The 26,479-nt window shown below is 42.7% G+C and overlaps 1 protein-coding gene across 1 annotated transcript in view; it reads left to right on the top strand.

Annotated features, from left to right (window-relative positions):
• The window catches only part of DNAH5 (dynein axonemal heavy chain 5), a 284,226-nt gene that overhangs the window by 229,718 nt on the left and 28,029 nt on the right, over positions 1-26,479 (top strand). Inside the window, exons 66-74 of the mRNA XM_039526328.1 lie at positions 5,908-6,151; positions 8,101-8,215; positions 8,676-8,866; positions 10,226-10,347; positions 10,956-11,105; positions 14,567-14,812; positions 18,394-18,613; positions 19,349-19,554; positions 22,473-22,676. Coding sequence (XP_039382262.1) covers positions 5,908-6,151; positions 8,101-8,215; positions 8,676-8,866; positions 10,226-10,347; positions 10,956-11,105; positions 14,567-14,812; positions 18,394-18,613; positions 19,349-19,554; positions 22,473-22,676 — 1,698 coding nt within the window. The remainder of the gene's footprint in view (positions 1-5,907; positions 6,152-8,100; positions 8,216-8,675; positions 8,867-10,225; positions 10,348-10,955; positions 11,106-14,566; positions 14,813-18,393; positions 18,614-19,348; positions 19,555-22,472; positions 22,677-26,479) is intronic.

The raw sequence follows: 26,479 nt of genomic DNA, 5'->3' as shown, positions 1-26,479 counted from the left end.
GAACAACCGTGGGTGCAGCCCTGCTCAGAGAGCTCTTAAAAATAAGCACAATCGTAAAACAAAGTTGATATGATCCTGAAAAATCTCTCTTGACTCTTTGGCTTAGTCTCCCCTTTACCCCTTTATCCACTGATTCAGGTCTTCTAGTCTATCTTTCTTAAACATGTACATTTTCTATCTTTTTTGCATGTATGCAACATATATCGTAAATAAAGTTTTCCATTCAAAATATGATCTTTTAAGGTCAGAGAATGTCCTTAAATCAGTAGCAGTAATTAAAGGACAATGTTTTGCTTTGCTGGTTTGAAGTTCTGACTGCCATCACTTCCCACAGAAATTTAGGTTTTCCTCTGTCCTTCCACCACACAACCATAGGTTTTTCATAATATGTCCTGGTCTGTAGCCCTGGTGAAATCTTCCATGGTGCACGGTTCCTCCAGGAGCCGGTAGACCAACAGATGCTCCATGGTTTGTTTCATCACAGTCACACGTATCTGGGTCATTGGAATAGCTGCACATCCACATATGGACTTTTGTCCTGTCAACTTTTGTTTGGAAGCAATTTAAAAATAGTTCCGTAACCTCTGGCTGAGTTACTGAAGCCCTCAAATCATGATTTAAAGACTTCAAGTTAAAGAGAATTTACCATTAACACTAATTTAAACCCAGGCTGCAGAGGAAGGCGAACCCCGCCCCAGGGTCTCTGCGAATCTCACCCAGGGGAAAATTCCTTCCCAACCCCAAATATGGTGATCAGTTAGACCTGAGCATGTGGGCAAGACCCACCAGGCAGATACCTTGGAAAGAATTCTTTGTGGTAACTCAGAGACCTCCCTATCTAATGTCCCATATCTGGCCGTTTTTCTGTTTTGCTCATTCCCAAGATGGGTTTATGAATTAAGTGGTGTGCCTGTGGCCACAGTTCAACTAATTCTTCATTTTCATCAGGTATGCTGTTGCCTCATTTGACTTTGGATTGTTAAAGTCACCAATGATCACCCATGCTTTGTTATGTTTGAAGTTATGTGGGCTACCAAACTCGAACTGTTTGGCTGATGGTTTGTAGAAAGACATGATGAAAATGCCACCAGTGTCACAGCAGTCAGGGCTTGAATGTTGTCCTTGTTGGTCATAGATGTGTTAATGACAAGATCAGGTTTTGATTAAAATGGTGCGGCCGTATTGCTTGTGTCTCTTTTGATTGCCAAGTTCATCTCTAGTAACTGGAGACAGTTATTGTTGATCCATCTGCACGTCTCCTGGAGGCATAACAGCTGGCAGCTGTAGTCAGTGCACATTTTGGCTATCAGGTGGTGTTTGGCACCCAAGGTCCCTTTGATATTTGGTGATATTATCCTTAGTGTCAGCCCTGATGAGCACCCTTTTGAATGACACTGACAACTGCACTGACCTTCAGGTACAGTTGGTCGGTTATGCTGATGACGACGTCAGTCTGCAGGCATAGACATATTCTTTGTAGTGCTAGGTGTTCAGCAGGATTTGCAGATTCAGAGACTCTGACCAGGGCTACAATGTGAATGCTCCTCCTACTGTTGGAGATTTAGGTAACTCAGAATCTTGTAGGATCAGGCTTCAGTGTTCAGATACTGGAACCTTTTACGACCGTACCCTATTTTTTAAAAATAGTCTATTTAGGAAGTAGTTTATTTTGATGTTAGGTTTAGAGTTCTCATTCCCTGCTGCCAATTCTTGGCCAAAGAAGGGATTTGTTGTTCCTTGTGTTGATGGTATGTGGGAGCTGACCAGCTATCCTTGGCTATGATTGTCTTTGGTAAGCAAATGCTGGTCTCACTTTGCCTCCCACTGCAGAAGTTCAGCATGAGGGTGTTCACTGCTGAGTCAAAGTTGCTAAGAGAACTGCCTCTACAAGCTAGGTTATAGCCTGCACTAATACAGACCAGGGTACTGCCTGCTCTATGGAGTATGGCAGGAATGGATGATGTAGTCTGTGACACACTGAGAGAGTGACACTTTGTATAGAAATGCAGGGATCTCTTTAGTCAACCTAGGCTTGGAATTGTGAACCCTTAAGTAGGTTCTTGGGTACTGAACTGCTGAGCTATGTTGCAAGGTGGTTGCAACTGACTCCAACTAGGATGTAAAGGAGGTCTTTGAGAGAAATCATAAGAACAGTCAAGCTAAAGGAGGAAGCATTCTTTTTCTCTAATATTTTTGTCTGTTTACCTTCAAACAAAACTTCATGAAGGAAGCAAGTTAGGACACAACTCAGTGTGTGCATGCTTAGTTAAAGATATGCTTGGAACGTGACCCATTCAAAGCCTTCTAACCCTTGAGCTTTCCTATCCTGCCTAGACAGCTGTGTTTGTTTTGCACTTTATCTCTTCTCCAGGTGACAGTGGCTGCATGTTCCCTCTTTCAAAATTTTACTTGCATGAGCTTAAGTTAACACGTATAAATTTAGAGATGGGTTGTGGCCTCTTGCGAAAACTTCACAGCACATCACAGAACAATCTTTCTCTTTTTCTGATGGAGAAGTTGATATAAAATCAGCCCAACAGAGTACTTTAAGCCAAGCATAATTTCTAAGACTTCAAAGCTGCAGTAGGTTCAGGTATATCAATCCTCCCTGGCTAAAGCCAGTCCAACCCTAAGGTTTGGGACTTACAATGGGTTATGTTTTTCACAAATGTACCGTAATGTTTATTGGTTCATGGCATAAAGTTGTCCGTTAAATGTAAGATCAAGTTTCTGTTTCTATAGTGTGGTCTCAAAAAAAACCCCTCAACAGAGCCATAGAATAATATCTAACAACGGCCAAATTACAAGTCAAAGGGCAAGTATGGCATGATATTCTGCAGCAACAATTATTTCTATGGCCATCTCTTTATATTCTCATCCCTAGCTTCTATTTATTTTATTTTATTATTTATCATTTTATTATCATACAAGGACATACAAATTTGAACTGTGAAGCATTTATATTTTTAAAGGGTCAAATTCAATACAATTCCTTACTTAGTTTATATTTCCAAATCCCTTAGTGCCGAAATCCTGTAAGATACTTAGCAAGCTCATGTCTGATTAAGCCAGTGGGATCTGGCGGTGTTCAGCATCAATTGGATCATTAGCAGTGCCTTCCAGAGTTGAGCCCACACTGCTAGATTTGAAACACTAGATATTACACTTGAGTTTACTGGAGTTACCTGTGAAACAAATATCCAAGTAGAGTCAATTAAAATGTAAAGATAGCAAGAATGTTTTTGTACCATTTACATCTTGGATGAAAATTATCCAAATGGAAAAACCTTTCATCCATTTGTTTCAGAAATGAACTTTTTATTTTGGTACAGATATGTTCCCTGTTTTGATGCTCAACAGACTGTCTGCTACTTAGTGTCCAAAGACATTTCATAACTACTGCTTTAGTGTGAATTACATTTTGTATTTTCAGATTGCACTTGTTCTCAGCAGTTTTTCTATGAGAAAACCATAGTTGTTGTTAATGCTTTAACTCTTTAAATCAGACTCACAAAACATTTAAGTTTAATTGGGGTCAATTTGATTTCTCAGCAGTATTAACTGTTACATTTAACTGACCATTACCATCCTTAAAATGTTCTGTCTTTTTAACTACACCTTCTTCATCAGACCTGAATAATTCATGCCAGGCTTCATAGATTTCTGTCTGCTCTCCTCCTGTCACATTTTGCATTGAATGACTTAAGTGAAATGAATTTCAGCTTCTTTACCTCTTGTCCAGAAAGCCCTCTCCTGTGCTTTGGCTGCCTCCCCTTGATGAGGTATTGTTTGTATTATTCTGCAACCACTACCCTAACACTTCCTGCTATGTCTGATGTTTGGAAAGAAGGACTGGCTGCAATTTTCTAGTTAATCATGGTATGGGTAGAAGGAAGAGATGTAAAACAGACAAGAAATTATTCTAGTTCCTCCTGGCTGAAACAATATAGGAATGAATGCATATTTGGCCTTGGGGTTCTAATTATTACTCTAATTGTATGCTAGCAGTTAAGTGGTATAAGTTTCCTTGTAAACCTAAGTGAATGTAAAGAAAGCCGGATAAGATAACTTAAATATCACATTTTGTGTTGTTTCTAATAATTTTTCTGCAAGTTGATATTTCTTTGACTTGGGTAAATGAGTTTGGAAAAAAACTGCTTAAAATGCTTTCATATGTATCTTGGGAACAGATGGAAGCAGACAAAGATAATAACAGAGCATCTTCTGCTTCAGCTGCCACATCTCAAAGAAGTAATGCTAATTGAAAATCCTCCTATTTTAGAAAGGGGAAATTTTACATGATGAAAGGGAGAGAATGATTGGGCTGGTTAGCAGCTGCCCGCATTATGCCCATTTCTATTGTGTGAGCTTTTCCACCTAGCTTTGCCAATGCACCGCAGGCCTGATTTACAATGCTCCCTACTATTCCACTCCCAGGCTTTCACTGAGAAGAGACTACAGATTCTGCTTGATTGGCAGCTACATGATTTCCTATGTAGATTTAGACTCTGCTTGATTGGCAGCTACATGATTTCCTATGTAGATTGTTACTGATGGGTGTAGGGACACAACCTTTTCTATTTCACCTGTGATATAGAGGCTCTTGAACTCAAATCTGCAGAAGTGAAAGGCAATTTGCATTAAACTACTTTAGCACAGAGACTGCTTCCAAAGTTTCAAGCAAAAGCATTTTCATCACCCAGCAAAGAAAATGTATCACTAAACAGTCCTCTCTCAAATTAATGCTCTCCAGTATATCCGAGCATTATATGAAGGTAATATACAGATATGCCTAATAAAGCTGGAGTAGCTTAATATCAATAAGTAAGATGCAAGAAATGCTAAAATAATTAGGATTTTCCTTTATGCTTGGGAATAAATTTGGCTTCCAAACAATAACTCAGTATTACCTCGGGTACTGTAGAATCTCTTGCCAGCCTCTCTGCGGCCACAAGTTTGTTAGGGAGGAATCAGTCTGCGTACGACAGGTCTTTGTATCAGGGTGGCCCAAAAGTTACAGAAAGGTTCTTTATACCAGGGAATGTGGTTCTTCCAGATTATGGGATTACACACACACACTTAATGAAGTATATGTCAAAGTATCTTGCTGAATCATAGCTTTATTGAAGACTGCCCTGGTTTTTGTCACTTTTGTCTGGAAAGTCTCTTACTTGAAACAAACCTAGAGCAAAACTCTCTTTGCAAACTTTTAATTCTAACCAGGGTGCCACCTCTTAGCCAAGTAAGTAGTTTCAGTGCTTAGATATTTCTGGGTGGGATGCCAACAAGCAGCTTGAACCCACCTTGATTAGTGCCTGAGGAATTATGGGATTCTAGTATTTGTGGATGTGTTGCAGCTTGTGCCTATACAAATAGATCTAAGTTAGAACCCAGCAGGCTAAATTGAGATGTCTACTGGAGAAAGGCTATTTATGGGTAAGATATTTTCTATTATCCTTTGTTATCCACTGATTTTGTTCTTGGCCACATCCTACAGCTGTGGTATGCATATACAATTCATGCTCTTGCGGTAGCTAGCTTTACCATTGGCCCCTACTATTAAAAGAATGTGAATAGAGTTTGTAAGTGGCTTTAACTTGAATATTCTTGGGATGTGACTAACTGAAGTCTTTCTGGTTATAGAATAGTGAATCTCATGCATATTTCTATTAACAGTATGAACTTGTTTAAAGTGCTAGGTAACACACTTAAAAAAAAAACAGGGGTAAGATATTGGGACAAATTTGTTCTCAGGGAGACTAAATGTAAATCTGAAATAACTCCAGTCAAGTTACTTCAGTTTTAAACTAGTTTTAGTGAAAGCACTCTGTATCATTGGTAGTTAGAATAATAAATTACTCTTGATGCACATGGGCTGATCCCAAATATTGCTTTTCACTGTAACAGGAACTAGAGAAAGAGAGAACTGATCTCATGGAAGATGTGACTGCCAACAAGAGAAGGATGAAAGAGCTGGAAGATAACTTGCTCTATCGACTGACAAGCATACAGGGTTCTCTGGTGGAGGATGAGAGTCTGATCACTGTATTGAGTAACACCAAGAAGACTGCTGAGGAAGTGACACAGAAACTGCAGATTTCAGCTGAGACTGAAATACAGATCAACTCAGCCCGTGAGGAGTACAGACCCGGTGAGCTGGAATCCCTGATAATGAAAGACAAATGTGACAAGACAATGAAAAAAAAGCAATGCTAGAGTGGGAGAAATGAGGATGAGAGCATGAAGAAAAAAGGGATTATAAAAATAACAGGGGAACTGTGTTTCCCTGTAAATGAAATGGATAAGACAAATAGCATATTGATCTGTCATGGAAAAATATATCAATTTATGTTGTGTGAATCACATGCTGAACTCTTACCAATTCCCAATGAAAAATCTGTTATAAAGCTAACTTCTGTGCCTGTATACACTGGGGGTGCAGATCCATAAAGTTGACCTGGGAAGAGTCAGCCCAGTTTTATACTACTTTCCAACCCACAAAATGTTGGCAAGCATTTTGTAGGCTGCCAACCTGATCAGTGTTGAGGAAAGGGCATATACTTGTTTGTAGCATCCTAACATCCCTTAGTCTTAATGTGTTGAGCTTTTATTTGGGCACTATTGTAGTATTGTAAATGCTTCATTCATTCTTGATACTTTGCCCCTAAATTAGCTCAATGGTTAAAAATGGAACATGTGATTACACATTATCCTTATGTAGAAGACTGCAGTAACGAGGGGATGCAGGTACACTGTGGTGTCTTTAACATAATGCATTAATTTATTATAAATCTTAGCAATTTTAGAGTTTGATCACTGAAGTAGAGCCCTCCTCTGGAACAATGGCAATTACATATTTTGTTCATTTTGTATTCTGTGCTTTACTTTTGGATTTGTTACTTCTTGAATGAAAATTTCCAGGTAGTGTTCAGTTGGGACTTATCTGCATTTTGAGAGATTCATGAAATGGTATTTGTTACATAGTGTAAGAACATGCAGGGTTAGAACCTGGGAACATAGGGGTTCTGGGTGGCTGATGCCTCCATATCACCACTGGAGATTCAGGCTGGGCATCCACGGGAGGACCCTGTAAAGCTAGGTTAGACGGGAGGTACCACCCAGAAGGGCCCGAGGGGCAGTCCCTCACACCCCACTGACTGGCCAGTATATAAACCAGGAAGCAATAAAGGGAATCTGATGAGCAACAACACAGACTGCCTGCCTGCTTCTGCTCCAGACCTTGCTTGCACTAGACCAGTGGTTCTCAAACTTTTGTACTGGTGACCCCTTTCACATGGCAAGCCTCTGAGTGCGATCCTCCTTTATAAATTAAAAACACTTTTTAATGTATTTAACACCATTATAAATGCTGGATGCAAAGCAGGGCGTGGGGTGGAGGCTGAGAACTCACGACCCCCCCATAATAACCTCACGACCCCCTGAGGGGTCCCGACCCCCAGTTTGAGAACCCTTGCAATAGACCCTAGATGTGGCTTCAGATCCTGGTTTGTCCTTGAATTTGCTATTTGATTGCTGTCTGTAACCTGGTGCCCATTCCTGATGTCCTGGTAACCTGACTCCTGCTCCAACCACTAGCTTAGTCCGCCCACGTCCCAGTCATGACAAATGGCAATACTCCTTCAGAATGTTGGAAAGCCCTGGCTGCTGATTGCCTGGTTAGAGTAAAATGAGTTACAATGTAGTGAGTCTGGTTCTCATATGGCTGGTATAATAGGACATCTAAGATGTGCATTTGGAAACTCAGTTGGTGCTTAAGCACATTCAACAAGATTTTGTACATTTAAGTGCAGATCTGAGCATCCAAATGCAGCATTTAGGTACCCTCTAAGTGTACTCATATTGGGAAACTGGGTTTTGCATCAGATGTACTAGTTATAGAAAACACGCTTTTAATTATTTACTGACCTGTAAATGCGGCTAGAATTAACAGTAAACCACTTATGAATGGTTAATGATATAGCAGCTAAAAGTTTAGTTGTCATCATTAACATTGTTATATTTGATGCAATCAGTTTAGAGATCTGCATTTTTTCTTTTGCATTTTCTGCTTTAAGCATAGCCTTTCTCTTCATCTTTCAGTTGCAACAAGAGGGAGCATCCTATATTTCCTTATAACTGAGATGAGTATGGTCAATGTGATGTATCAGACTTCTCTTCGACAGTTTCTGGGACTCTTTGACCTTTCTCTAGCCAGGTAACTAACATTACTGAAAGATCAGCTGACATTTTTTCCCCTTGAAAAGGACTTTAATAAACTAAATTACAGTGTTCCTCCAAAAATGGGGCTTTCCTGCCTCTATTTTATTATGCTATCACATGCGGAAGCAGAGAACTAGGAAAAGAACTTGTTTACCAATACTTCTTAAGCTTTGTCTGTTGACCTTGGTAGGAGCAGGTTTTTAGTCCACTATGAGACAATTGTTTCCAATGCAAATAGATCTAGTCAGAGGTAAGGACTCTGATAAGTTGCTTCAGCTTTAGAGTCTGTTTTAGTATTCTGCTGTCTGGTAATATGTCTTAGTGACCTATTCATTTTTGAGATGTTCAGGATAATGAACTAGGACTTCCTGCATACTTGCCCTTCTCCTTTGCAGATAATCCTTTCTATAAACTTAAACCATAAAGGTGCTGAACTAAATTTTCCTTTTGAACAGGTCTGTCAAGAGCCCAATTATGAGTAAGAGAATTGCTAATATAATTGAGCATATGACCTATGAAGTATATAAGTATGCTGCCAGGGGACTTTATGAGGAGCACAAATTCCTGTTCACCTTACTGCTTACCTTGAAAATAGACATGCAGAGAAACAGAGTGAAGCATGAAGAGTTCCTGACGCTTATTAAAGGTCAGAACATCTGTATAATTAGAAAGTGTGCAAATACATTATTGTGCAATATCTATGAGTCATTCTTTTATAGGTACAGCTTTTCTGCCTGTCAGGTGCTACTGCTTCTGAAATATCAGAGGAGTTAAAGAATTCACACTAAACATCCCGTTTAGTGACTCAGTATCATATTGTACTGATAACGTATGGGAATAATATTGAACTTCAATGATGTAGGTGTTGGGAATTAAAGAGGTGAAGGCGCAATCTCATTATAGCATGATTCCAGATGACTGCAGTAGGTAGTCCAAGTACTATCCAGCATGCTTGTGTTTTTTGGTCAAAGAATTTGAAAAAAGAGACCTGGACACTAGAGGACCCATGGCTTTTTAGTAAATGCAGAGGGTTCACAGAAAGTGAAACTGAAAATAATGTAAAACAATTCTTAATGACCTAAAAAGCTTTTCTGTACAAAAAAATGTTTAGACTTTAGTGATGTAACCTCATGCAAGTGCCGTGTGCACACATTGGGAAGTTAAGCATCATCCCCTGTCCACTTTCCAAGGGGACACTGGTCCTGTTTCTAGCCCAGTAAGATACTAGACTTCACAGGCAACACTTTTTATGGTTTAAAAGGAAAACTTGTTTCTCTGTCCATGCTGAATCTTGCCCCTCAGGAGGGCTAACTTTTGGAGGGAACTGAAGGTTGCTTAAAGGAGTGGCAGTTTGTTTGAGGCTGCTCAAGACATAGGAGTGTTAGAAAAAGTCTTCAGGAGGCAAACTAGTAAGCAGAGACCAACTGAGGTGGTCCAAGATCTGTGGTAAATGTACTCATTACAAGACTACAATTGATACTTGGCTTCTCCAGTGCTGACTAACTGAAGTTGGTGCAAAAGTTTTTATACACAACATAGTTTCTCCTTGCCCATTTCTCTTCAAGAAGTCAGTGATTCAGGTAGATCTCCTTCCTCCATCCTAATCTAGCTTTTTCTGTACTAGTTTTATACACAAAAAAAGTAAAAATTAAAAGGCCAGCCTTTTCTTTTTTTTCTTTAAATAACTTGTGTAAAATAAGATTTGTCACTTGACAGGGCTCTTGCATGTTCAAAAAATTTTGTTTTCATAAGTGTGTGTGTAAAAAACTAGATTTGGTTGAAATGCCTCATGTTTTCAATTCTTAAAATTTGTTCATACAAATTTAACATTTTTTCTGATGAAATTAAATAGAGACCAGACTTTTGGAAAAAGTTTAGAGCTTTTATCTACTACAGAAGTGCATGGAATATGGTCTCAATATTTAGATGAGGTTTTCCAAAATATCGCTTTTCTGGAAAACGCTATTTTTTAAACAGGCTGTAATTATAGCCTTACCCCTCACAGGTGGTGCTTCTCTGGACCTTAAAGCTTGTCCTCCTAAACCATCTAAATGGATCCTGGATATGACTTGGCTGAATCTGGTGGAACTCAGTAAGCTTAGACAATTCTCAGATGTTTTGGACCAAGTAAGTAGCAGTTTCTCCAAAGAGTCCTATAAATTAAGAAGCACCGAGCAACAGATGATCATTAAGTATTTGTCCGTGTCCTTAGTCATCTGTGAACAATGGAATGAAATTAATATACAAAATTAGGCTATGAAACAACTAAGGCTAGTACACACACTATGCCCACGAAAGAACTCAGGAAAGCAAGTAAATGAAGAGAGGCCACCTAGTATTACAAATTTTCTGTCCTCCATTCACAAACACATACACCCCTTAACATTTTCCCAATTCTCCTCCACCACATAACACAACCTTAACACTGTTCCCATGGGGATGAAAGCTTGCCTGCATCCCTAGAGTGCTCCATTTTGACTGCCCTTCCCAACACTTTCTGGTGAATATTTGGTATAGTAATTTGGTTGAGGACATCAATGCATAGTCCTCTTTTTGTACTCCGTCTAAAAATTTGTTTTCTCTAATATCCACAGTAACCCTATATAAACAAAAATTAATAAATAAACATGGGTATGCCTCTAATGTCTGACCGTCACTGAAAGTTTTGGAGTTTGTGTGTTGCAGTGTGACTCCTTCTATATTGTGAGATGCGGTTCTCTGCCTTATGTGTACAGATTTCAAGAACAGAGAAACAATGGAAAATCTGGTTTGATAAGGAGAATCCAGAGGAAGAACTTGTTCCCAGTGGCTATGATCAATCTCTTGACTGCTTCAGACGTCTCCTCCTTATTAGATCCTGGTGTCCTGATAGAACCATAGCTCAGGTACCCATAGGCATAGTATGTCTGCTCCTTCAAATGTAATAACTTCCTGTAGGAATTGCTTAACTAAGTTTGAATATATTTTATCAAATATACAATATAGCAGGGATCGGCAACCTTTGGCACGCAGCCCATCAGGGAAATCCGCTGGTGGGCCAGGACAGTTTGTTTACCTGCAGTGTCCGCAAGTTTGGCTGATCGCAGCTCCCGCTGGCTGCAGTTCACTGTTCCAGGCCAATGGGGGCTGCGGGAAGCAGGGGCCAGCACATCCCTTGGCCCGCACCGCTTCCCGCAGCCCCCATTGGCCTGGTATGGCAAACTGCAGCCAGCGGGAGTTGCGATCGGCTGAACCTGAGGACGCTGCAGGTAAACAAACCGTCCCGGCCTACCAGCGAATTTCCCTGATGGGCCACATGCCAAAGGTTGCCGATCCCTGCAATATAGCATCAGAGTTTTAGTGCTATGTATGTAAAATTTGACAATCTTCTAATAATCCTTGTTACTTAAACAGCACTTGGGATTTTTTCAAAGTGCTTTTCAGACTTATACTAATTCATACAGCTATCGCGGGGTAATCCCTTTGTGTGATGATTCCACTTTGCAGATGGAAAAATTGAGTCTCCCATAGAGTCAAAACTTAAACTCAGGAGTTACTGTGCTCAGTCTACATTGCCTTGTAAGTGAAATAGAAACTTGCTTGCTGACCTCGTTAATACGGTAACAGAAATCCTAGCTGGAATTTCATCGCCACCTTAAAGTTTGGCTGAAATCTCTTCCAAAACTTTGAAAAACATTATTTAAACACCATTCTGCTTATTTGACTTTACATGTTCTTATGTTCTGCCCTTTCTTTCCTTCATGCTATTGAGTTAAACTACGTGAGAATCAGATTATTTAAGACTTTTTTTTTTTTTTTTTTTGCTATTTGGTTTGAGCACATCCTCATTTCATACTGTGCAGAATTGCACCAGATAAGTAGTTTTTGTCCAACTGTTTCCATGGAAAATGAGAAGAGAAATACAGGAACTTTATGCTTCAAGTGGAAAATTTGTAAATATTTGGCTATTCTGGAAATGCTACAGCAAAAAACAACAACTCTGGATAGACCCTCTTTCCTCTAGCCACACCCCATCCTGTGGGTGCTGCAAAGCAGGGTGGCATTGGCCCAGAATGAGTGAGTTCATATTAACAGAGCAGTGGTGTCAGTATAGGACCAATGTGGTGAAACTGAAACCCCTTCCCACCCACTCTCAAAGCCCAGTGGGCATAGGCCCTCGTGAGACAGTTTCTTGAGGAATCCGCTAGTTTGACGGTGAGCAGGGGAAGACACAACTCTCACCTGCTCGTTGTTGGTGAGTTGACAGACCTGTTCAAGACTTGATTTTCTTTTAACCTCTGTCTACAGGTTATTCTAAGCAGAATATCATAGTGATATCTTATGTCCATAGCGTATTGATAACCTCCTATTTGTGTTACGCTAAATTTGTTTGTTTCTGGTTATTGATCTACACTACCAGAGAATCAAATGTGAGGTCAGCTTTCCACTTACACTGGATCCCACAGGTAGTTTTCTGCCTAACATTAAACTTGTTCTGTTATCTCTCTCTCTCTCTCTCTCTGTGTCTGTGTCTGTGAAAAAAAGTTTGTGCACCTATGTGCATGTGTATGTGTATATCTCTTCTTAAATTTTAGTCCATGATGAAAGCTTTTCCAGAAAAGCAATATGTACAATCTTGAAATGCAAAATCAGCTGTAAACCACATCTTACAGATAAGGCTGTGACTACAGATTCCTTACTGTACTAAGCAAATGAGCTTAATAGTATTCTGCCTTACATGCTTGCTCAGAAGCTAGAAGGTTTTTTTTGAGGTAGAACTTCTTTAACTTTGACTTCTCTGGATTTTGTATAACTGCTCAGATATGGCTGCTCTAGTTTTATTATTGTGTGCTTGGATTCCTTCTTCCTTCTCTCTGAGGTTTTAATTTGCCCATTGACTTTCCTTTCTCTCTCAGAGGAAATTTCAGTACTCTGCCTAGCACTTAGGATCCTTTCAGTTATTTTACTGCCTCACCTACCCAAGAAACTGTAGAAATTTTATCCATACGGAGATGTGGAAAGCTGGAATTAAACTCTAGAATTATATTATTACTGTTAAATTGCATATATTGTTTCACAGAACTTAATTATTGGCATTGCAATCCTCTCTGGACTTTTGATAGATGTAAAAATTCAGTTCTGGTGTGGATGGATACAATTTCTATTGAAGTTAGGGGACTGAATTTAGTGCCAGAGCTTAACCTGGTCCAGATTATTCCTCTCCCCAAAACAGGGAATGCCCTATTTATGGTGAATCTAGCTTATCTTGTTATGATTATACAGTACTTGACTTTAGAGAATAAATACAAATTTACTTGAGGGTAACAGTTTTCAAAAGCTTATTATTTTCACTTTGGAAGGGTCTGTCTTTGGAGGCTTCCTTACAGTTAGTTTCATGTCTACTTTGCTTCTTCTCTCCAGTGCCCAGTGACTGACTCCTTTTTAGTTTCAACTGCGGAAACTAAATAAGAGATCATTTGGTTAATTACCCACTAACTTCTAAATAATTCAAGGGATTTCACCCTCCCTCTTTATTGGCTCAGGTCTATAACCTGAAGAAATAATTTTCCATGTTCCTTCTTTCTAGCTGCCAGTTGATCTTAAGCACTAGCCACCTGCTCTTCCATGACCACCAAGCCATGACTTCCAAGTCCATGACTCCTCTGAAGTGCTGATCATTGTTCTTGCTCATATATTAGTGTCTCCAAATCCTAAAATGGATTTCCAGTTTGTGAGAGATTGTGAAAATCTTGGTTCTGTTCTACTTCAGAACAAAATGAAATGTCTCGTGAAACTGAAGTTTAGCCAGTTCTTGTCTTAATGCCTTTGTCTCTGAGAACTGACTCATTACTTATTGGTCCTTTTTCTTGTACATTAAACTGGTAGCTACTGTAAATCCGGAACTCACCTGCCAGAGAAGCGATAGAGCAGAGATCACTTCAGTCTAATTTGAAAGAGCCTTAATTTGTTCACCATTTATATATTTGCCTTACAGCTTCGAAAACTGAAATGGAGCGTATCCTAAATAGCTTAGGGTCTCTGTAACTCATCTTCCACATAATACCAGTTATTTTGATTACTACTTCATTGTGACTTAAAAAGGGGAGGGGGGTTTACAAAGGGTGGGGGGCACAAAAGGGTGATATCTTCCTCCTACGGCAGTCTGATTTTAAATCATCTTGTCAACTGTTAATAGCATTAACATTGCATATGGTGGTTATATATTGACCATCTTACATATACTGTTTCTATAGGATAAAATGTAGTGTTAAATATGGTGAGTAGTTTATATATAACTTGCAGCCTCAGTTTATAGAAAGCAACATCTGAATGACTATAATAAATGTGGGTGAACTTTTTAATATAGGCCAGGAAGTATATCATGGATACCATGGGGGAAAAATATGCAGAAGGAGTCATCTTGGACTTGGAGAAGACATGGGAAGAATCAGATCCACGTTCTCCTCTCATCTGCTTTCTTTCTATGGGTTCTGATCCTACTGACTCAATCATTGCTCTGGGAAAAAGACTGAAGACAGAGACACGTTATGTTTCCATGGGTCAGGGACAAGAAGTCCATGCTCGTAAACTTCTACAGCAGACCATGGCACATGTAAGGCAAAACCTGAATCATTGTTGTCTTGTCACTGTGTGGTTACAGTACGTAATGTGTTATAACCCTGAATAGAAACAAAGCGTTGTGATAGACTGTTGATGCATGTAGATCTAATTGCTTTATAAAAGTAACTTGAATTCCAAAACAATAGGCCTGTGTCATACAATGGTAGACTAGGGGCAAAAGAGTTTGTGATAAAATCCAAACCAAAGGGTCCTTCACACCATATAAAGCCAGTCAATGAAAATGCATGTGACTAATGGGAATTTCATAAGTGATTATGACATACCATATGACTTCATGATCTGACTTAATGATTATTAACTACTAGTATAGAGGCATTTCATATGATGCTTTTACATTTATTTTATTATATTGTTGACAAATATTGACACATTGTGTAAACATTGAGAGAACTTCCAAATGTCATGTCTTTTATAGAGAGCATAGTACATATTTGTGATTTTCTGTAGAAAAACAAATATATAACATAAGAACTGCCATAGTGGGTCACACATGTAGCTCAGTATTCTCTATCTGACAGTAGCCAATACCAGAGATTCAGGGAGAATGTACAGAACAGGGCAGTTATGGAGAGATCCACCCCATCTTCTCCTTCTGGCAACCAGGTTCACCCTGGGATGGGGTTGCATCTCTGACCATCTTGGCTAATAAGCATATAAGTTTGAAAGAGTCTTAATTTGTTCTCCATTTATATATTTGCCTTACAGCTTCAAAAACTGAAATGGAGTTTGTCCTAAATAGCTTGGAGCCTCTGTAACTCATCTTCCAAATAATACCACTTATTTTGATTACTATGTCATTGTGGTTTAAAAAAAGGAGCAGTGGGGCACAAAAGCATAGATGGATTTATCCTCCATGAATTTATCTAGTTCTTTTTAAAACCCAATTATACTTTTGACCTTCACAACATCCCGTGGCAATGAATTCCAAGGTTAATTTTGTGTGATGTGAAAAAGTACTTCTCATGCTTGTATTAAACCTGCTGCCTGTTGATTGTATTGGCTAGCCCCTGGGTTTTGTATTGTGGGAAATGATAAATAACACTTTTTTGATGCACTTTTTCCATACCAGTCATGATTTTATAGACCTCTTCCCCCCCCTTAGTCATCTCTTTAAGATGAACAGCCCTAATTGTTTTAATCTCTCCTCATATGGAAGCTGTCCCATACCCTTGATCATCTTGTATTGCCCTAAGCTGAACCTTTTTCCAGTTCCACTATATCCCCTTTGAAATGGGAAGACCAGAAATGAACACAGTATTCAAGGTGTGGGCACATCATGGATTTATATAGTAGCTATATATTTTCTGTTTTATTTTCTATCCCTTCCTAATGGTTCCTATGATCATATTAGCCTTTTTGACTCTGCTGCACATTGAGCTATAGTTTTCAGACAACTATCTACAATTACTCTGAGATCTCCTTCTTGAGTGGTAACAGCTAATTTAGAATCCGTCATTATATATGTGTAGTTGGGATTATTTTTCCCAACGTGCATTACTTTGCACTTATCAACATTGAATTGTATCTGCCATTTTGTTGCCCAGTCACCTGGTTTGGTGATATTTCCCTGTAACTCTTCGCAGTCTGCTTTGGACTTAATACAATGCTTTTTAATATAAATACTTATAGAATGGAAATTATCTGTAAGAAGTCTGGGGAGGAAAGAGAACAAGGTTTTTATTAATACAAATTAGCAATTGAAAGTGCTCATGTGTAATAGGACTGCAATGCAATTCAAAGGGGAAAATAATACATATTCTTTGCACAATAGCAATCCATTTTATGGTAGCAGTGAAATCATTATAATCTTACTACTTCAGCTGAAGAGGAGAGCAATGAGTTAAACTGACACTTGTTTTCTAAATGTATGGACAGCTGAGCCCAGCTCAGAGGCTTTCAGCTCTCTGTGCTGTATTTGGAAGCAGTGAGTGATAGCTGCCACCTTGCCCCCTGCATTGTAAAATACATAAAATTAGGAGGCTGCCTTCTGGTGATAATTTATCATTATGTAGTGAAGTGACATTATAGCCTGGTAATGGGAAATGTCATAAGGAAGAGATTGTGAGTGGGGAAATAAATGTATCTGCAAGGAGTCAGCGTCCCTCTCCCACACCCATAGTCAGCAAAGGGTGAGTAAACACCCTTTGTACTCCCCGAAATTCTATCCCGTCCATACACTTACTCTTCTGAGCATTGAGAGAGAGAGGGAACTAACTAGGTAATTGTTTTCCTTCTGGGTTTTGGGTAGGGAATGGGGAATTTAGTAGCAAGGTCTCGTTTTCCCTAAAGAAGGAGGACAACTGGAGGAGTCTGAGGGACAAACATTCTTGTAGATAAAAGGAAATAGGGGGTTCTGTGCTTTTGCACAATTCACCCATCTGGTGCTGATGATGCTCCAGCTAATGGTGTGACGGTATTGAGTCCTATCAACTCTTTAGTCAGAAGCTAGTCCTCCTGTTGCTTCCACTTGAGTGTCTCACTTAATAAAGCCTCATTTACCTGAGGCAGAACAAGAGGTAACAGAACTCTCCCAAATCCAGAAGGGGTGTGTGTGGAGGGAGGAGCTGTGGTCCTATACAGTCTATTTTGTTTTAACCCCTATTTAGCATCTCCAGCTTGCTGGGTTGATCAGGTCACTAGGATACCATCATCATAGCGTCTGTAATATGTGGTTAGCATGTCAAGGCATGTATTTCTGAGCTCACTGATTTAGCACTTCTAGCCAGTGGTCTTCAGGAATACTTTTATTTTAGTGAAAAGGAAACAAAACTTCTACTTAATGGATGACAGCAGGTTCAATGGATCCACTGATTGGAATCATGAACAGGTCAAGGCTCATAACCATCAAAGTTGAGAATTGAGCATACATGATGGAGGATTAAGTAGGCCTTGTTTTGAGGCGGAGTATAAAAAGGACACTCAAAGGGTCATCCCACACATCTGCAAGTGGTAAATTCACCATTCTTGTCAGATAGCATGGGCTGTCATTAGCATTTTCTTGCAGATGGGAAATACTTTGTCACTCCATTAATGGCTATTAGTCAGGATGGACAGGGATGGTGTCCCTAGCCAGGGGATGAACAACAGGGAATGGATCACTTGATGATTACCTGTTCTGTTCATTCCTCTGGGACACCTGATATTGGCTGCTGTTGGTAGACAAGATACTGGGCTAGATGGGCCTTTGGTCTGACCCAGTATGGCCGTTCTTATATCTTAGTTATACAATTAGCATGTGAACTGGCTGCCAGCTCTTGAGTTTTACATGGGAAAATATAAAGTTCTGAAAGGCACTAGTTTGAATTGATGAGGATTTGATGCTGAGTTGACAAGCTTAGAACTGGAATGTGGAAGAATATGTTACTTAAATTCTTCCCACCTTGCTGCACATGATCTGCTGGATACATTTGATTATCAGGCTGTAAATTAGAATTGTTTGATACATTTATAATTGTAATGATAAGTAAAATGTCATTTAGTGTTTTCAGTTTGCAAATAAATTTAAATACCACACAAATGCATATCACATCTTGTTCTCTTTTGTTGCACTAGGGAGGATGGGCACTTCTTCAGAACTGCCACCTGGGGCTTGACTTTTTGGATGAGCTGATGGACACTATTATAGAAACTGAGACTGTCCATGAGAACTTTCGCTTGTGGATGACCACTGAGGTTCACCGGCAGTTCCCCATTACACTTCTTCAAATGTCCATTAAATTCACCAATGAACCTCCACAGGGGCTCAAAGCTGGTCTGAAGAGAACATATGGTGGTGAGTGAAAAAAATCAGTAGGGAATAAAATATAATTTTAGCGGTACACAATTAAATAGGTCCTTCCTTCCTTCCAGCCCCACTTATGTTACCATGTGATCATGCTGCAATTCTTGATAGAATCAGGATGAAATGTTGGACACTACCTGCAGACCTTGTCCGTTCAAACTGATAACAACAAGAATTGTGCATGTGGATTCCAGGGCATAACTTGGCCCTAAAATGAAGCCAGATGAAAAGAAAATTGAGAGAAATTGGAGAGCTGCTGAACTCATCTAATATAAAAACAGGAATTTTTTTCCCACAAATTATAACCTCCAGTGTCTTGCTTAAAATGCTTTTTAACACATAATTTAATAATTGAACACCCTTGCACTTTTTATGATGAAACGCCATATGCTGATTTTATCATGCTAGAGCAATGATTTTTCTGTGCTTTTCTGGGAACTAAAAAGTTGTATTTCCTGTCCTCAAAGGGTTTGTTGATACGATAAATGCACCAGATGTGCACTCTAGTGTGTGCATTTATATTTCTGAACTTTATGCTAACTTGTGCTACCTAAAAAGAGGTAGCATACTTTCTCTAGACTAGAGTGCTTTGTGATATAGTAAATGCATCTCTGGAGAGATTCAAAGCTAACTAAGTACCACAGGGAGAGGTATTTTAGTAATGGATCACACTGAAACTAAAATGCTGGTAGCTTATGGCTTGTGATGTCCACTTTTTTCCAACAGGTGTGAACCAAGATCTCCTGGATGTCAGTAACATGGTGCAATGGAAACCAATGTTATACGCTGTTGGTTTCCTGCACTCCACAGTTCAAGAAAGACGCAAATTTGGACCACTGGGTTGGAACATCCCCTATGAGTTTAACCAAGCTGACTTTAATGCCACTGTGCAGTTCATCCAGAATCATTTAGATGACATGGACATCAAGAAGGTACTTAATTCAATAGTTTGGGTAACTGGAATATTATGGATGGTCCCAAACAACTGAAATACAAATATGAATGCTAGATTTTAAAAAGCTTGTTCCTTTAACTCTAGATATATTGAGTGCCCACAGCGTTGAAAACACTTGTCTACATATGTTGAAATATAAATACAACTGCTCAGTGGGGGATAACATTTTAAATCCAGTTTTTAACCATGTGTATGTTTTCCAGTTATGCTTGCGGTGGCTATTTTTTAATTAATCCAAATATATATATATGCAAAAAAAGGGGAGCTGTAAACTGCAGCAATATTTGGAGCCTAGTAGGCTTGCCCCAGTTGCAAGCCTCACTGTAGAAAGTGACTAACAATTCACAAAATGTTAAAATAACCTGTAACAATAAATGTTGGTGGTGGCGGGGGGGGGAAGGGGAGTGCACAGGGGAAACAGACTGAATTAGTCCAAACAAAAAGGCTTAATGATATAACCCAAGGACTGTGAGATCGTATTTGCTAAAGAAGGAAAGTGTGGGACCAGAAATCAGTGACTCAAAATTGGTGTGTTGGAAAACAGATGTAATTGGTGGACAAAGTAATGAGGGGAAGAGCTATTCCACCCATTTGTCTCCTTTTGGGGTCCTCAGAAAGATTTGGAGGGTGGGCAGGAAATTAGCAGACTATGGCTGACTGAAAGACTGACAAACAGGAAGGAGCGAGCGTTATCATTATGGCTTCCATCCCCTTTATCTCCTGGAACCCCAGAGTCCACCATGACACTCTTGGGCCTTTGTCATCCTAATCCTGAGATGTCCTGACCAGACTGAGCCAGAGTGAGAGACCCAGATGACACTGTTGGCTCCAACTAAACCCCAAACACCACTGGGGATATGAGACTTTCTCACCCCCTCCTGGTGCATCCTTTTCCTTCCCCACCTTAATTCTTCTCTTTCCTATTTCTCTCCTATTGCCTTCTGTCTGAAAAGAGTCTGGCTTAGCTGGCTAAGACTATATATTTTATAACACTGCTGCAAGCCTGTGAGCAGAGAGGCAGCTAAAAACAATGCCCAAAGCAACCTGATGCTGGTGTAAGTTTGTCAGGTCCCAGAATGGCTGATAAGACCAAGTGTGATGTCTGTGTTTTTCCAGCAGTGAGGTTGCAAGTGAGAGTCAACCCCAAAAATAGAAACCGATTTATTTTGCTATTCTTTTCTTTTCCCTTTTGCATGTGCTTTTTTCGTTTTGTCTTCAAGAAAAAGGGATCAGACTTTACCAGCAGCAATAAGAGATCCAGGCTATTTTAGCTAACTTCTCATTTCCCTAAATAGGAGAGAGACTGGGAATGGTTGGGTTATTACACTAATTGAATCTATTTCCCTATGTTAAGTTCTCCTCACACCTTCTATGGGTCATCTCAATTATCACTTCAAAGGTTTTTTTTCTCCTGCTGATGATAGTTCATCTCAATTGATTGGACTCTTCCAGTTGGTATGCATACTTCCACCTTTTCATGTTCTCTGTATGTATAAATATCTTCTGTCTGTGTGTTCCATTCTATGCATCCGAAGAAGTGAGCTGTAGCCCACGAAAGCTTATGGTGAAATAAATTTGTTAGTCTCTAAGGTGCCACAAGTACTCCTGTTCTAAATAGGACAGTTATTACCATCTTTAATACCATCTAAAGGACTGTCAAATTGTCCTTTTAAAAACTTTCCGTAGCTTAAAGGACCAAGGTATGTTGTAAAAATGAAAACCTTATTTAATACTTTACATAGAAAATGCCTTAACTGTCTTTTTTCCCCTTCTTTTCTAAATATTTAAAGGGTTAAAAAGATTTCTAATGGTTTGTTTGCCAGAGTACTAAGCAGGCTGAGGCCTCTGTATACCAAATACTGAAGCTTGTTTAAGACTGCTTAATGTTGGACAGTGACTGCGTTATGCTATCACCTTTGACTTTTTGGACACCTATATTCCATCGAAATTAATACAGCCAAACACACTATGACATAGAGTTTATTGTGAGATAGTGTTAAATGGCTAAAAGTTGTTTTTTGTATTTCAGAATGATGTTGTGTTTTATAACAAATGTTTTAATATTATAGTTCAATTATGTGTGATTTAATGGAATTAGCACTTGCTTTTTGACCTTGTCTTCATAAATCAGTGCTTCTCATAAAGCAGGATCCATGCCCATGCCAATTTTGGGGAACAGGTTGGATGGCAAGCTGTACGTGTGCATCTGTGAGGAGAGTATCACATTTAGGAAAATGCTGTTTGAAATTTGTTGGTACTAATTTTGTGAAAGTTAAAGATGCTGATGAATTTTCTGAAACCCAATGCATCCCCTGCCTAAAAACTAAATACAGTGGGACATCAGAGCAGCAGTTAGGAGTCCACAAAGATAATCCTAATTATTGCTGCACTACAGTGGTGGTGGATTTTGTTTAAATGACCTAAGTAGAAACCATATTACTACTGACCAGCTATTCCATGCTTCTGTGGCCTTTCTGTGACACTGTGGCAGCAAAAAGGGACTGTAAAGTTGGCTTAACTAGACTCCTGAAGATGTCTCTGGATGGGAGAATCCAAAACAGTGTAGTGAACCATAGTTGCTTCTCTGGCAAAGCTCATTGTCATCTCCATTGTAAATGGCATTTAGGGGCATGGTTGGAGTGAAGCTGTGCCACAGGTATCCCAGCTGTCAGAACAGCCCCTTGTTACTTAAGCCACTACAAGTTGTGTGAGGATTGAGCAGACCTCAAGATCAGGGGAACACAAGGGTGGTGTAAAGTCAATTTTGCCCTCAAGAGGGTCAGATGATCTGGGCCTATATACAGTACTGTATGTATACAGACACACGAAGATGTTAACAGAGCTCTGCATGAAATTCAGGGAGGTTTAGCCACAATTAATGTTTGTATGTTTTAGGGTGTCTCCTGGAATACTGTTCGCTACATGATAGGCGAAATCCAGTATGGAGGTCGAGTGACTGATGACTATGACAAAAGACTGCTGAACACATTTGCTAAGGTCTGGTTCAGTGAAAACATGTTCAGTCAAGACTTCTGCTTTTACAAAGGGTACAGCATACCCAAATGTACCACAGTGGATCAGTACCTTCAGTACATACAGGTCTGTACAGTACCAAGCTCTTACCAAGTGAAAACAATACTAATAAACACTCATCCAAGTTCTTTCTACCCTTCAGCATCTTCCTTTAGTTTCAGTCTGCTAAACAGATTTTTCTCCTGTCTGCATACTTGCCTAAATATCTGCTAGTGAAGGACTTATAATGCTGTTCCAGTAGCTCTACACTTTATTTTCCCTTTTATCTCCCTTGAGAGAAGTACCACCTAGAGAGACCATTAACAGTAACAGGAAACTTGGAAATGGCAGAGATGCTTAATGACTTCTTTGTTTCGGTCTTCACTGAGAAGTCTGAAGGAATGCCTAACATAGAGAATGCTAATGGGAAGGGGGTAGGTTTAGAAGATAAAATAAAAAAAGAACACGTTAAAAATCTCCTAGAAAAGTTAGATGCCTGCAAGTCACCAGGGCCTGATGAAATGCATCCTAGAATACTCAAGGAGCTAATAGAGGAGGTATCTGAGCCTCTGGCTATTATCTTTGGAAAATCATGGGAGACGGGAGAGATTCCAGAAGACTGGAAAAGGGCAAATATAGTGCCCATCTATAAAAAGGGAAATAAAAACAACCCAGGAAACTACAGACCAGTTAGTTTAACTTCTGTGCCAGGGAAGATAATGGAGTGTAGACGGGTCAGACTCACCCCTGCAGCGCCTCCTGCTGGTGACTCTGGGAATTAGCTCTATTTCCAGCACGGGAGCACCCTCTGCAGGCTGGTGATCCGCCTGTCTTCTGGCCCCCCATGTCCCTCCCTGGACCCGGTGCCCTTTTACATGGGGTGCTGCCCCCTAGCAGTAACCCCTTTCTCTCTGAGTTTCCCCTCCTCAGGGAACCCCCTCCCTCTGTCCCTACCTTGCCTCAGTATATGGCTACTGCCAGTTATTGTCTAGCCCCACATCCTGGGGCAGACTGCAGTATCAGCCAACTCATCACTGGCAAGGAGGGTTTGGACCTGCTGCTTTGGCCTACCCCTGGGCTGCCCTCTGCAACCCCCAGTACCTGTTAGCCCTCTGCTAGGCCGCAGCCTGGGGCTTTCCAGGCTGGAGCTCCCCAGCTCTTCCCCAGCCCTGCTTCACTCAGGTATCCAGCCTCAAGCTCCCTGCAGCTAGGCCCTTCTCTCTCTGAAGGCAGAGAGAGACTGCCTGTGCTTCTGGCTTCCCTGGCCTTTTATAGGGGCCAACTGTGGCCTGATTGGGGTGTGGCCCAGCTGCAGCCACTTCCCCAATCAGCCCAGCTTTTAGAGCCACCGCTCTCAAGCCCTGCCAAGCCGCTTTTAAACCCCTCCGGGCAGGAGCAGGGGTCCACCCTGCTACAGGGAGCGCTCTGCCTGCTTGGGCTGCCCTGCTGGCTGGAGTGCCCCCCCTTCTCTGGCTGCCTTGCTGGCTGGAGCCCCTTCTCCCTTCCTGGGCTGCTGCTGCTGGCTGGAGTGCTTCTTCCCAGGACTGCTACTGCTGCTGCTGAGCAAGTGAGTGAGGGGTGGGGGGGGGCCTTGCTGGCCAGCCCCCACTCCCCCATCTCTGGAGGGAGAAGTTGGGACCCCACCACCACCACCACCACTACAGCTACCACCTGTGGGGAGTCCTTCCTGCCTGGCCACCAGGGCTGCTGGAGACGGAGGAGGAGCTGCTGCTGCTGCTGCTGGAGCTGTGGTTGTCCTGGGGAGCTGCTGGAGCCTGGGGGAGGACAGAGAGGACTGCGGAGACCACCGGCTGCTGGGGGCCTGCACAGGAATCTGAAGACCACTGTGGAGGGGGCCTTACAAACTGAGTAACTTTTTGACTGTGCTCTAGTGGTGGGGGTTTAGACTGTGTTTGTGGGGACGCGGGGGTGTGGCGTGGAGCCTGCCCCCTGGTCCATCTGTGTCCCCCCCCAATCCCCACCACCACCGCTGCCCCCTCCACCACCCCTGCTGGCCTTTACCATCTGCCTCAGTTACTGCCTCTGGGACTCAGCTGCTCGCCTGGCCTGCCACGCCCTATTGCCACCGTTTGGGCCTCCAGCGGCAGCCAGCTAGCCATTGACTGTGCACAAGTGCTTGTGGGTGCACACCCCCTTCCCTGGACTGACCCTTCCCTCTGCAACAGGCCCCTAGCTTTGCCCCTTGTTGCCTGCCCGTTCGCCCTAGTAGCCTTCCCCACCCCCTGCCCAGCTTCGGTTTGTTTGCCTGCCTCGCCCATCTCCCTTTGAAGCTTTGTTTGTCCTGCCCCAGCCCTGAAGCCAGCCCCTTGGTCCCTCTGACCCACCCCAGCCTGGTTGCTCCCCTCCCTCCGCGGCCCCTCACCCTGATTAGCCCCTCCCCTCGTGCACCCATAGTCCCATCAGTGCGCTTGTGCCTCTCCCCTGTTTAAGTTGCCCCTCCTGCACTGCACCCCCCATTGCTCTTGTTTCTCCCGCCCCCTCCCTTAGTGCAGCTAGAGGAGCCGGATTTTGCTCCTGTGTCGGTACCTGACCCCCCCCCCCCCAAGTCCTTGATAGTCCCTGTATCTGCCCCCCCCCCTATTGTTGGCACCATCCTCCCTGCCCACAGCCTACCAGGGAGGAGTATGTGACCTGTCCCGTCCCCCCACCCCCTTTCCGGTGTTTGCCCTCCTCCCCATTCAGCATGGCGGAGGCGCGGCGGGTGGGATTCCCGGGATGACGTCTGTCCCCCCTGCCTCGCCTGCTCCCCCCAAACGCCTCCCGGTCTCGACCTCAACCGCCGCTGCCGGACCTCCTGCCACCGCTACCGCTGAGGCGCCGGCAGCGGCGACCGATGGGGTGCCCTCTGCTGCTGCCACGTCCCTCGCCCCTTCCGCCTCTGGGGGAACCCCCCCAGCCGGCGGAAAGGGTCGGGGCAAAAAGAAGGGAAAGGGCCCCGCTAGGCAGACTAAGCCCTCCATGGCGGGGCCTGCCACCACTGCCGCGGCCCCGCCACCGGCCGCGGCGTCCCTCCCCGCTGTTCCCTCCACCAGCTCTGCGGGTGTCCCTCCCTCAGCCCCCAGAGCGTACGCCCAGGTGGCGGCGGCCCCCCCCGCCCGCCGCTACGTCATCTCCCGACCGCCGCTACCATCTACAGCGGCCGGGCCCCTTCCCCACCTTGACCCGGAAGCACGGCGTCCGTTGCCTCCTGGTGCCCGCCGCGTGGAGACCTACGTCGGGCGTTGGCGAGGTGGTGGGGCCCACGGCCATCGTGGCGGCCTCCAAAATGTACGGCAAGGCGGTCTTCTTCCTTGCCTCGGAGGCCGCCCAGGAGGCGGTGGAGAAGGGCCTGGCGGTGGGGCGTGTTCGCCCCTGGAACCGCTGGAGGACCTGGGTGTCCGAGTGGTCCTGACCTCCGTCCCTCCCTTCCTGCCCAATGTCGCCCTGTTGCCCGCCCTCTCTACCTTGGGAAGCCCATCTCCGTGGTGAGCCCTCCCTTGGGCTGCAAAGACCCCGCCCTCCGTCACGTCCTCTCGCCCGCCGGCAGGTGCAGCTTCAACTGAGAGGCGCTCTTTCCTGGTCCCCTATCAGGGGCCCAGTACCGGGTGCACTACTCCACGGGGAGGCCCGGTGTTACCTCTGCCAGGCGACGGGCACGTCCGGAGGACTGCCTTGGCCCGGCACGGGGAGCGCCGGGACCCCGAGCCCGGCAGGGTGCCGGCCCCGCCATTGCCAGCGCCCCTGGCCACCCGGTGCCCAGAGTCGCCCCTCCTCCTCCTCAGCCCATCACTGCTCCCGCTCGGGCCTCAGGGGGTCGTCCTCCAGGGCGCCCTGATGAGCGGGAGAGCCCCGCCTCCGCTACCTGCACTCTGGCAGGGCCTGTGGAGGAG

This window comes from Mauremys reevesii, linkage group 2 (genome assembly GCF_016161935.1).
Source record: "Mauremys reevesii isolate NIE-2019 linkage group 2, ASM1616193v1, whole genome shotgun sequence".
Classification (NCBI taxonomy): Eukaryota; Metazoa; Chordata; order Testudines; family Geoemydidae; genus Mauremys; species Mauremys reevesii.
This window is presented reverse-complemented; position numbering and strand designations above follow the sequence as displayed.